The sequence below is a fragment of the Ctenocephalides felis genome, unplaced genomic scaffold, assembly GCF_003426905.1.
Source record: "Ctenocephalides felis isolate EL2017-DRISC unplaced genomic scaffold, ASM342690v1 CF-g0.4_SCAFFOLD_03339, whole genome shotgun sequence".
NCBI classification, from domain to species: Eukaryota; Metazoa; Arthropoda; class Insecta; order Siphonaptera; family Pulicidae; genus Ctenocephalides; species Ctenocephalides felis.
The window spans coordinates 1,422-15,092 of NW_020539493.1; the positions used below are offsets into that span (position 1 = coordinate 1,422).

Genomic DNA, 13,671 nt, shown 5'->3' on the forward strand with positions numbered 1-13,671 from the left:
TCTAATATCAATTGTGGAATAATTTTATCAAATGTTGACTTTAACTGAATTATTAACCTTCAACTAAATTATTGACCTTCAAGTAAATTATTGACCGTCAACTAAATTATTGACTTTATAACTTTTAAATAACTGATTAAATTTTCATATAAATTGTGGAATGATAATATCAAATATTGACTTTATAACTAAATCATTGCCTTTATAACTGAATTATTGACTTCAAACCAAATTATTGACATCATAACTAAATCATTGACTTTATAATTAGATGATTCACTTTTCATATTCGTAAATTGTTGACTTTTCATATAAATTGTTGACTTTCTATATAAATTGTTGACTTGCCATATCAATTATATTATCTTTTCATATAAATTATTGATATTTCATGTAAATTATTGACTTTATAACTAAATTGTTGACTTTATAACTAAATTATTGACTTTCTAAATAAGTTGTTGGCCTTTTGAATAAATGATTAACTTTTCATATAAATTGTGGAATAATTATATCAAATATCAACTTTATAACTGAATTATTGATTTTACAACTAAATCATTGACTTTACAACTTAATCATTGACTTTATAACTACATTATTGACTTTATAACCAAATTAATGAATTTAAATAAGTCATTGACTCTATAACTAAATAATTGACTTTTCATATAAATTATTAACTATTTAACCAAATCAATCACTTTATCACTAAATTTTTGATTTGATAAATAAATTCCTGACTTTATAACTAAATTATTGACTATAACTAAATAGTGGCTTTGTAAATAGATTCTTGACTTTATAAATAAATTCTTGACTCTATAACCAAATTGTTGACTTTACTCTATGACCAAATCATTGACCCTATAGCTAAATCATTGACTTTATAACTAAATCATTGACTTTATAACTGAATTATTGACTTATTCAGTTATATTGACCATATAACTAAATTATTGACTCTATAACCAAACTATTGACCGTATAACTAAATAAATTGGCATTCTAAATAAATTATAGGCCTTCTAAATAACTTTAACTTAACTTTTCGTATAATATCAAGTATTGGCTTCAACTAAATTATTGACTTTATAACTAAATTATTCGCTTTTTAATAAAATTTACTTTTTAATAAAATTATTGGTTTTGAACTATACTATTGACTTTTCATATGAATTGTCGACTTTACATATAAATCAATAACTTTTTCAATAATTTGTTGACTCATTAACTAAATCATTGACTGTCCATATAAATTATTGACTTGACATATACATCAAAAACTTCTTCAATAATTTATCGATTCTTTAATTATATTATCATTGAAATTATTGACTTTGTAATTGTTTTATTAGTTTTTAAACTATATTATTGACTGTTCATATATATTATTGATAGGCCATATAAAATTTTAATGCTTTAAATAATTTGTTGACAATTCACATAAATTGTTGACATTCTATAAAAATTGAATTTTCAAATGAATATTAATGAAATGAGTATTAATTCCTTCACTGAACTATTGACTAAATATTTGTTGACATAAATTATTGTCATTTTAACTAAATTATTGATTTTCAACTAAATTATTAACTTTCAACTAAATTATTTACTTTTTATATAATTTTTGTCGATTTTCTAAATTTTTTAACTTATCAAATTAATTATTGACTTGTAAAATTAATTATTGACTTGTGGTGAAAATCATTGACAATTTTTGACTAAAATATTAACTTTTCGACTAAACTGTCAACATTTATATATGGTATTGATTTTGATATAAATTATTTATTGACTTTATAATTAAATTATATTCATTCTTATAAATAATTAATTTTATATAAATCATTTACTTTTGATATTCCTTTTAAAGTTAACTCAATTATTGACTTTTTATTTGATATATTGACTTCAATAATAAATTATTGACTGTGGAATAAATTGACTGTCTAATAAATTATTGACTTTTTAAATAATTGATTGACTTTTCAAATAAATTATTGACTTATTCTAATAACGTTTTGTTGAATAAATTATTTCTAATTTGTTGAATAAATTATTGACTTTATATTGACTTCTTAAATTAAGTATTGACTCGTTTATACAATATTGACTTAATTAATTTTAATTGCTTTAACAAATTGCTTTTTCGTTTGTAGATTTGTAAATTTTTCTGGACACAGCAAAACTTAGCAAAATAAATGTAAAAAAATTAAATTTTAATAAGAAAATTTAGAGAAAAAAAAGTACATAGCAGTTTAGTGTTCGTGTGTTCATTTTGTATATATTCATATATTTATATTTCTATTCAATGTTTATTTTTAGATTATTGACTATTTTGCAGGGTCTCAATTTTTTTACAAATCTAATTCTTCTTTTTCCTTTTATTATATATTTATAATAACTTAACATAAAGACTTCAAACCCTAGTTAGTACATGGCGCTATATGAAACCATAATTTAAGGTGAATAAAAACTTAGAATTAGTTTTTGCGAAAAGTATTAGTCGTAGGAAAAAGATATATATATATTATTTATATTTAATAAAAAATAATTTTGTAGAACGTTGTTTTTGGTTTGGATGTGCCTGGAAAGAGTTATTGGGCAAAAATAGTATGCTGGTAAAAACAAAATTTGGGTCTAATTTTTGCGACAATAAATAATTCTAGGGATATTTGCCAAAAACTGCAACAAGTACACCTTCAACTCATATCAAAGACCTGTAAGTCGTTTGAAACATCGTAATGCCTCAATTTGTAGTTCCACATAGCAACCCAGGAAACGCCGTGTGATTTAAGCGGCGGTAGCAACCTGAAATCCACAAGCTTGCTTTCAGCGATGTGACATGCATGTGGTATCTATGTGGATTTCAGATTGCTACCGCCGCTCGGTGTCGTTCGGTGTTTACTAGGAACATTTGCAATATACCATGTTTGTGGAGAATTTTATTAGCTACAAAATTGCAGCATATAACTTTTGCCTACAACACATATTTTTAGAGATATTTGCCAAAAACTGCAACAAGTTCACCTACAACTCATATCAAAAATCTACAAGTCGTTAGAAACCACTTGATGCCTTAATTTGTTGTTTTATGTAGCAATACTTGCAATACCAAATTTTTGTACAGGATTTTATTAGCTATAAAATTGCAGAGTAAAATTTTTGCCTACAATGGGTACTTCTAGAGATATTTGCCAAACACTGCACCTGGTACACCTACCAAAATGTTTTCAATCATAGCGGCTAGCATGAAATAAACTAAAATCGCAAAAACTAAATTTCAATATCGTTTTTTACAAAAACTATACGTCTGACAAAAATCTTTCACAAATTTGTAGAAAATTTCATTACCTATAAAATACCATAACTAATTTTTTCTCTACGACCAACACTTTTTGAGATATTCTCAAAAAACCGCAACAACTACACCAACAAAGCCTCGATTTATATTTTCACATAGCATCATAGTACAAAAAGTATTTTTTTTAGGGTTTTCAGTATATACCTAACGCCTAACTTCATATATGGAGGGTATATTATCTTATGCATATATATAATTATCTATTAGATAATTATCTAATTATCTAATCATTTAATCTATAGCGTATTTATTGGTGTCTAAGGGTATTTGGTTTTATATATAATATAGTCTTATATATATTTTATGGTGTATATATATATTGTTGTGTCGTTATATTATATTTAGATTCTACGTCGTTTTTTTAAATATTTTTATTTTCTACGGTTGCAATCTTGCACTATTTTCTTGCTCAACAGTTGGTTAAATGATTGCGCAAAACCGATTTATATAATGAAATATATATTTTTATGAAATATATATATATATATATTTTTAGAAATATGTGGAATGTTTGTGGAATATGTGTGGAATGTATGTGGTATGTAGGTGGAATGTGTCGAATGTATGTAGAATGTATGTAGAATGTGTGTGGAATGTATGTAGAATATGTGTGGTGTGTGTGGAGTATATGTGAAGTGTGTAATTGTGTAATTGTGTAAAATGTGTAATTCTGAGTTTGACTGTGTTAAATATGTATAATGAGTATAAATGTGTAATGATGTGTAATAATGTTCAATTACTGGATAAATGTGTTAATTTTGTATTAAATTGTGTAATAAATGTGTAATTTTGTATGTGACTGTGTGTATATAGTTTTATAGATTTTGTATTTTGCTGTGTAATGTGTAATTTTATGTGGGACATGAAATCAATGTGTAAATTGTGTACTAGTTTATGTATAAATGTGTAAATAATGTATTAAATTTTATACAAATTTTGTGTATGACTGTATACAGTTGTGTAGATTTTGTATTGTGCTGTGTAATGTGTAATTTTACATAAGATTTTGCATAAAAATGTAAATTATGTATGAATGAGTAAATAATGTATTAGATTTTGTATAAATGTGTAATTTTGTTCGTGATTGCCTATAGTTGTGAAAATTTTGTATTTTGCTGTGTAATGTGTAATTTTGTGTAGGACTTCGTATAAATATGTAAATGATGTATTAAATTTTGTTTAAATGAGTAAATTGATGTATTAGATTGTGTATAAATATGTAATTCTGTGTACGACTGTGTATAGATGTGTAGATTTTGTAATTTGCTGTGTAATGTGTAACTTTGCATGGGACATTTGTATAAATGTATAAATGATGTATCACATTGTATATAAATGTGTTAATGATGTATAAGATTGTGTATAAATGTGTAAATTAGATGTTACCTTTATAAAAAAAATTATTCATTTATAAATCGGTTTTCTTCAAACCCTCCTCATCCATAATTTCGTCTCATTTTAACTCTATCTTTTTATTATTTATCCTAAGTCGTTTTTAGTAGTCAGCTAGCAACTTTACTAAATTTTTAGTAAATATTTAACTTTATTTTAGTCATTCTAAATATTTTAGAATTAGATCTAAATACTACAATCGCAGATTTTATTCTTTAACCTAAATTTCATATTGCTAATAAATATATATTTTTTCCAATCAGTTTCACACACAGGGTAAAAAATCATTATACTGGTAATAAACTTTTGCAAAATCTTTTAAATTTTAAAAATATTGTTTATGAAAAATTCTTAATTTTTTGTACAAAATTGAAGTAAAGTTACTGCAAAGAATTCAAGAATATTGACTTGATTTTCAAAATAAAAAAAAACAATCTATTTTAGTAAGTGAATATATATGACTGACTTTTATTACCCTAAGAAGTTTTGCTTCAAAATAAAAAAACTCGTGCAATCCTCTTACTAATTTAATAATCAATCAATCCTCAATTTACTATTCAAAAGTTTTAACTTGTTAGGCAACTACTGACTACTGGTTTATTGCTTTTAGATACTTTTGGAGTTTCAGTTTTTTTGGATTTTGGAACTTTTAAACATTTCCTTAGAAGAAAAATGATGCAATACAAATTTTAGAATAAATTTAACACAATGATATGTATCGAGTAATTATTGACGTTTTTCGTATTGCTTTTTTTAATCACAGAACAATTTTAAACATTTTATTGGTAACTTAGTTTGAGAAGCTTTGTTAAAGGTTGTTAAATGTAGTGGACTTGTTGAATTCACTTGGATCACGAAATGAAGATTGTTTTACATATTTTTAAATCCTGTTTATATGTGCACTAGTCAATCTACGATCAACGAAATTTGTGCAGTAAATGCAGAGGGAAAAAGTGTGCATTATTATTTTTTCCAGAAAATGTTTAAAGATCCCCAAATCCATCTTTTTCAAATTCAACTCCAATATAAAAATCGCTTATGAACTAGTCAACAAATTGCTTTTGTTTATAACAATTGTTTCGAACAAAAAACGACCAAAAAACAAATACTTCAACAAATAACTCTTACAAACTACTTATATTTTATTGCTTAGGTTTAATATCAATTAATTTAAGTGTCACACACTCAAATTAACAGAAAATTGAGAAATTTTATACTTAGTTTGAGAATAGTTGGTCTGGGGACACGGATTCTCAAATATACACTTGATAATTGCTTTGCGTTTAATTTAGTAAAATTTTGTTTTGTCTATTAAAATGTTTTTTATAATTTTTAAAAATATAGTTTTCCATTAATTTGAATCTGTGACACTATCTAAATTCTAAATAGATAACTGATTATCTAAAAATCTAATCTAATATTGGTGTATCTCCATAAGCAAGTGGTGAAATCTTAAATCTAGCTTTAGATAATTAGATAAATACGTAAAGGACATGTACTTTAAACAAAGTTAAATTACAACTCACGGTTTAAGAAACAGATTTTCAGATTCTCAAAAATAAAAATTTGAGTTTATTTAGATTTTTTGTTGAGAAAAAATTATTCTGAAGATAACGTTGAAATATAATCAAAACGAATATCAATTGTACCTATACAATGAAATTAATATTAAAACAAAAATATTTTAAAAACAAATAAATATAAATTAAATTTTAGTTCCAAATTCGATATAAAAATTATCCTGACGATGGTACTGAAGCAATCAATCGAAACGTATATCAACTAAATTTGCATTATTTATTCACAATCATAATAAAAATAATAATACTTAAAAAAAATCGAAATAAAATCAATAAAAACCATTTGTATTCCCAATTTCGACTAAGAAACTAGTTCGAATAAGAAACTAGGACTTCGAACTAGTCCGAACGTCCCATACAAGTCCCATGATAGCACGATAGTCCCAATGACATCCCATCTGGTTCAAAATGGGATTTGAGTTAACAAAAATTAAATTTTAAAAGTAAATATATATAAAATATACTATTTGATGAGTATTTTTGAGGTATCATGAAATATTCTCAAACTGTGAGTCGCTTCAAATAAATTGGAACAACATAATGAATATTTTTCAATAATTTTTGTTATTAAAATAAATATAAAAAAAATTTTAACGTGTTAAATTTAAAACCATAAAGCAGATCTGTAAAATAAAATAAAATTTGTTCATAAAATAAATCATATGTTTTGAAAATATTTATTAAATAAAATACATAAATGAAAAAATAAATATGTAAATATAAATAAATGCATGAATTATATAAATAATACTAAAATTAATAATTTGTAAAATATTATAATATTTATAAACAAATAATATCTGATAATACTTAAAATTTAAACAAATACTATTTTAAAATTAAATATCAAACAAAAAACAATAATACAAAATAATACATCAAACGTTTCTTTAAATAAATTATAATAATATTTTCAAAAAGATAATATTTAATATTATAAAAAATAATTTATCTAATATCTTAATATTAGTACGTGCATTAGTAGTACGAGTATTTTAATGGTACTTAAATTCTATATTTTAATATATTAAATATTATATTTACATATTTTGTTCGGGAATATCATGCTTAACTATATAAACTAATACTTTTTATAAAAATTTACTGAAAAAAATTAATGCAAGACGAAAAAACTAATTTTGAATAATGTATGTGGTAAGTTTGGTGGTAATTGGTGTATCGACACAGATTCTCAAACTATAATTTATAATTATATATTTTTAAATTTAAGGTTGAGTTCAAAATTATTTTATTATATTGTAATAATTGTTTTCGTCTCACATAATTTTTTCTGGTAAATTTTTAATATCTTATATTTCTACAAACTATTATTTGATCGCTTATTTGCAACTATAATCTTTGAGATCAATACGAAAGCTTATTTTAAATCATTTTTTTCTCAAAATCTTAAACTTAAAATAAAAAAAAACCCTCAAAATCTTATCCTAACTTCAAATATTATTATATTTAATACTCTATAGTCATAAATATGGTCAAACTTAAAAAAAATGGTTTTGTTCCTTGTTTGACCATTTCTCGACCATAATGACCCATTGAAGGCCTATGCAAAGCCCATTAACGTCCTAACGGGTTTAAAAATGACGTTCTGTTAAAATTATGCATGGTAATATATTTATAAGTAATATTTATAATTTTATTTATATATTAATATATTATATACGTTTAAAAATCATAAGATTTTTGTTTTATATTATAATTTTTGACTAGATATCACACTCTTTCGTTTTTATTAATAATATTGTTTTATAAATACTGTTTTATATTATTTTATATATTTATATATTGACTAGCTGTACATAAAAATTAAATTAAAAAAAAAAATAATTATTAATTTTATAAATATAAATGCAAATGCTTATTATTTATTTATTTACATCTATTTGTTTATTGCACTCCTATCCCCTCTGCTTAAAAAATTATAAACTAATAATTTATTTTGTATATTAAATTGTTAAATTTAATATTTAAATTAAAGTGACTAATATTTAAATCTAAAGTGACTAGATTGCACCCTCTTCCATTTTTTATAATAAATATTATAATAATATATATATAAATTATTTTAAAATATATTTTATACTACATTATTTTCTTTAATATTCTATAAATTATTATATTTAAGTACCCACGTTTGAGAATACGCGTGCATGTGCACAGGTTCTCAAAGTTAGTTGTATCAGAATCATGAAATTTAAATTAATTTGTTTAAAATTAAATGTAGTAAATAAAGTAATTAATTAAATATTAAATTTTTAGTATTTTGAATTAAGTGACTAGTTTGTTTGCATAATAAAATTGGTTTTATAAATATGGGACTAGTTTTGGTTTTTAATAAATAAAATTTGGTTTATAATTATGTGACTAGTCTTTTTTAAAAATAAATATTTTTTTTTAATGTTAATAAATAATTTTAATTTTTATTAAAATAAATAAGTTTTTAAGTATAAAATATAAAAATAAAACTAAGTAAGTTTTCTTTCTTTAACTCATTGCTCGTGGTCAAAATTGGTGGTAAATATTTTTGGTTTTTGTAAAATAACTTTTGAATTTGGATGTTAATAAATGACACTTTTTTGGTTTTCGGTGTTAATAAATAATTTGTTTAAACTAATAAAAACTTGACAAAATTATCTTGCAAACAAGATTGTATTAGCACGTTCTATAAAAATTCTAACAACGTTTTAATTAAAATTATTTGGAACGTCTTTGATATTTCAAAACTGATTATGTGGTTCATTTTTTATTTTAAAGTAAATGTTTGTATATTTAAATTTAACAAATTTTTGCATTAAAAAGCATCCATAACGCTGACCATGTATATCCGAGCCTCAGTAAATTGTATGGAAAAGCATCAAGTTAGGTTCGGGCAACATGGTAAACGTTTACTATTTTTGTCCAAATTTTTTGTATTATGACCACGAGTAAAATTTTTAATCTAATAATAATAATAAAATTTATTAAATTACTAATTTTTTAGTCGGTGGAATGTTTCAGAAGTGTTTTCAGGAGATCTAAAAATATATTACTTATTATCTTATAAGCTAAACGTTACCTATCTACACTACTATTGGCTACTGTCTTATTATAAAAATAGAAAATAGTTATGTTAACACGATCATTCTTGCAATTTTTTTCTACCTCGATAAATAGAATGTTTTTTAAACCCCTTTCACTCGTGAATTTTGAGATTTATATTGGTGGCATCCGGGTGGAAAAGGTAAAAAATATTAAATTAGAGACTTGACAGAATTTCTTAGGGTTTCATATAAAAATCAATTCTTTGCATTGTATTAATTATCTTGATGATGGTCTTTAAGATATTTTTGAAACGTGTCAGGAATTAATAGTTTTTGGATTTAAGCATCTTTTTTTATCCTGAATTGTTTTTGCAAAAACGATCGTTTAACAAGAACTATCTTCAACTTCAGATCGTTTGCACGTTTTATATTAAATCTAACTGTTGTTTTTCTGGGACGGTTCTAATATTTTTTATTAAATCTACACTTGTCGGATAAGCTTGCTCGCTTATCTTATCATAATAAGATAATAAAAGTATGGTTGTTACATATCTTTTTGAACTTTTAAATCAAAACGTCGAGTTGTACTATCTCAAAATGATAAGAGTTTATTGTCAATCTTATCGACTTAAGGTAGGTAGTATAAGATAAAAGTAAAAGAAAATAATTACCTACACTTTGAAAAAAACCTTTTTATTAAGCACTGATAAGATTAGAAGGTTATAATATGATTTGCACCAATGATGCTTCATAGGATGAAGAAAACCAGTCTCACCTTTGATAATTAAGTATTTTTTAGTAATTGTAAAACTTATCTTACCAGTGTTAAGATAAGATAAGATATAAATTGTAAATCAATGTCGTTTATATTATGATGCTTCAATCAATTATTTACAAAAAAGGAGAATTATCTCATTTCACGATAAGCAGTATTTGTCAAGACAATGAGAGTGAATCAGAGAAAAGTTATCTTAAGATAAGCGAGTGATAAGATAAGATATTATGTCTACATCTATGTAATGACGTTGGATACTGATGACAATAAATATATGAATACCAAAAAAAAATAAAAATAAAAAGACAATGAAAAAATGAAAAGAAAAACTACGTTTACTTATCTACGATACGAAGAAACTTACCATCTTATGATAAGCGAGTATTCAAAAAATAGTATAAACGTAAAATCAGAAGCTTTTATCTTATTATAAGCGAGTATTAAGATAAGAGATCAAATAAAATTGTATCTTAGTTGAAAACAACTTTTCTTTAAAAGAGTATTCTGAAACTAATTTATTATTCCAACCACAATCAGTTCTCAGAAATAAAAAAATTTATCTAGTCTTATAATAAGAGATGGAATAGTGAAATAAATCTTATCTTAAGAGACAGAAAATTGTCTTTAAGAGTAATATGCATGTTAATTTGTTGTTCCAAAACAGTCAAGTCTTAATAAAAAGCCTTAATTTATCTCGTCTTCCGTAAGGATTGTAGATAAGTTGAGCAATAGTAAATAAATAAATCTTATCGAAAGATAAAAGAAACGAAGATTATCTTCAAGCAAGTAATGAGACAATTACTCATTAGTTTGACATAAGATCTCATTCAGAGACAAATATAAAAACACCAGTGTAGTTTACGGCGGTAGCGATTGAAATCCACAAGCGCTGTGATATCCATGTGAAATCTATGTGGATTTCAGATTGCAACCGCCGCTTGGTGTTACTGGGAGTATTAAAATAAGATAGCAGAGTAGGATCGAAGAAACTTTATCTTATGAAAAGCGTGTACGCTAAAATTTGTTATGCTTGTTATGTTTTGTCTAAATTTCATATTTCTTATTTCGATTAAGATAAGAGAGCAAGCTTATCCTCTTACACTAAGCTTATCAATATAATATATACGCACGTTTTGCTCTCAACAAAAAATTCCAAATTCTAAAATTCTTACAATTTTTGGACGTTTTCGGGGCACACGTTATTTTTCAACTAAAAATAAAAAATCTTATCTACGAAGCCTTAAGATTAATGTTCTGTTGACTAGACAAAATTCCTAGCTGACTACGTTCCGACGACATTCATCAGTGAAAAAATATTGTGTAGCGTTTGTTTTTTAGTTTTGGCGAAGCAAACACAATTTTTTATTACACTAAATGAAGTCTTAATGCTAAAATAATGTTTAATACTTCTTACGGTGTAGGTTATGGTTTAGACCTATATTTATATTTTTGGTGTATAATATTTATCTTATCTAAATATATATCTTATTTTAAATAGTTAATACTTATCATTTTAATAATATAACGATTTTTTAATAAGTCGTAGTCATTTGTTATATCGCTAAAAAAAATTATCGTAACGCTTACCCATGTGTAACGAAGCCTTAAGCCAGTTTGTAAGAAACTTGTGGTGTTAGGTTCGGACAATATGGTAAGCGTTGTTGAAAATTTATATTTATTTGGACTTTTTGCTATTTTTCAAGTCTGTTTTAATACTTAACGCTATATATTTATATATAAGGACTATATTTTTCATAAGACTAGATACTTTATATTTTAATCGGGACATTGTGACTTATTTATTAACAAAAATAAAATTACCAAAAAACGTAATCCGATTTAAAATATCTTTGGAACATGTGGGTTCAAAAATACAACATTTTGTTTACAAAATACGTTACTTCGATTTTTGGATAAAAAAATTTTATAACAAGTTTCAACAATTTTGTTTTCATCTTTGGACGAGCATTGGAGTTTCAAGTATACCTTTTTGGGGGCGTGTGAAGTCTTGACTTGTTGACACTAACTGGGCACCATTTTTGGTCTGAGTATTCGGCTTCCAAGATTGGACACCAGGTGAAAATTTTAGTAGACACTTTATTTTATTTATTTAGTAGCACTTGATTGAAATTAGATGTCTTGTTTGAGAAACACACTCTGTTTTAGGACAATTGCACTTCTGGTCAAAGAATATAAGCTTGTCTTGAAGAATTTACCAGTTAGATAGCATAATTAGAAAGATTTTAGTAGTTGCACATAAAACATCAGATTTTTTCTGGTTAAGAATTGATGTTTTTCATACTTGGAGTAAATGGTGATAAAAATTGGATCTTGGTTTGAATTTACAAGTTTGCATTTGGTGGTTTGCAAGCCTTTATCAATGTCTTCCAGTTGAGAAAATATTATCGTTTGTAATAATCCAGAAAAATTGTTGGTAGGTTTTGTTGCTAGAAGTTACATCAATGAGTATTTTTTTAAGTTTCGATGATTTTTTGTGAATATTTATGAAGTAGATGTCTTGGTAGTTATTGCTTGGTTATTTGAAAGATACACAAGAGAATATTAATTTTTTGTCTTAAGATCTGATTGTTCTGATACTCATTTATATTTGAAGCATTTGTAATCAAAGAATTAGATTATAATAATTACTTCCTGGCTTGACGAATTGAGTTTCAGACCGGTTTTGAACAAACGAAATATTTTAAGTTCAAACGTCATTTAGTTAATGCTTTAGTTTACCATCTGCACCTTGGTCGTCACCTCCCTAAACTCACTTTTACCACCATCCACATAACAATTACCACTTCCTGATAAAATCCCGGCCTGACAACATCTTCTTCTTTATTATGATGTCCAAATTGTCTACTCGCATCATATTTCATACCTTGATAATCAAATTGTTGATCAATGTGATCAGACTGATTAGATCTTGTCCGATGTTCTGGACTTTGGCAGAGTCTTGTACTGTTTTATCTGGCGATGATGTGCAACTGGCTTCTAGATGTTTGTTCAGGTAAGATTTCAAGGCGAACAACTTACCAATCTGGTGCACTCGTGTTTTTTATCAGCATTGTGCGTCTGCATGTGTGCTCGGAGATGGATCTGTCTGCAAATGCCTTGCCGCAGTGGGCACAACCGTAAGGTTTTTCACCAGTATGAGACCTGAGGAAGAAAAACACATGGTATAAATAACATATTTTATTCTGTTTGTGGGATAAACAGTTTTGCTGGTCTTTTACCTCAAGTGTCCTTGCAGTAACCAAGGTCTGGAGAACAATTTTCCGCACAGTCGACATCTGTGTGCCAGACGATGAGTAAGCTGATGCATAGCCAAGGCTGCCATGGAACGTAGGCCTTACCGCATGATTCGCATTTCCTGGCCAACTGCGAATCCAAGGATCTGTGCGTTTGTTTGTGCCTGGACAAGTTGCTGGATGTCGCGTACTGCTTGCCCAATCGGAACAGGAATACTTACCCTGAGAAAAAATTGATGTGTTATACTTGGTTTTAGATTTCAGC

The 13,671-nt window shown here is 25.5% G+C and overlaps 1 protein-coding gene across 1 annotated transcript; it reads right to left on the bottom strand.

Moving 5' to 3' along the window:
- Positions 1-12,926: 12,926 nt before the first annotated feature.
- On the bottom strand, positions 12,927-13,622 carry LOC113382167 (transcriptional repressor scratch 2-like; the record flags this gene model as incomplete). The annotated part of the gene is given in 4 exon segments (XM_026620711.1): positions 12,927-13,116; positions 13,192-13,314; positions 13,392-13,500; positions 13,503-13,622. Coding segments are annotated over 4 exon segments (542 nt in total), but the record flags the coding sequence as incomplete, so codon positions are not given.
- Positions 13,623-13,671: the final 49 nt, after the last annotated feature.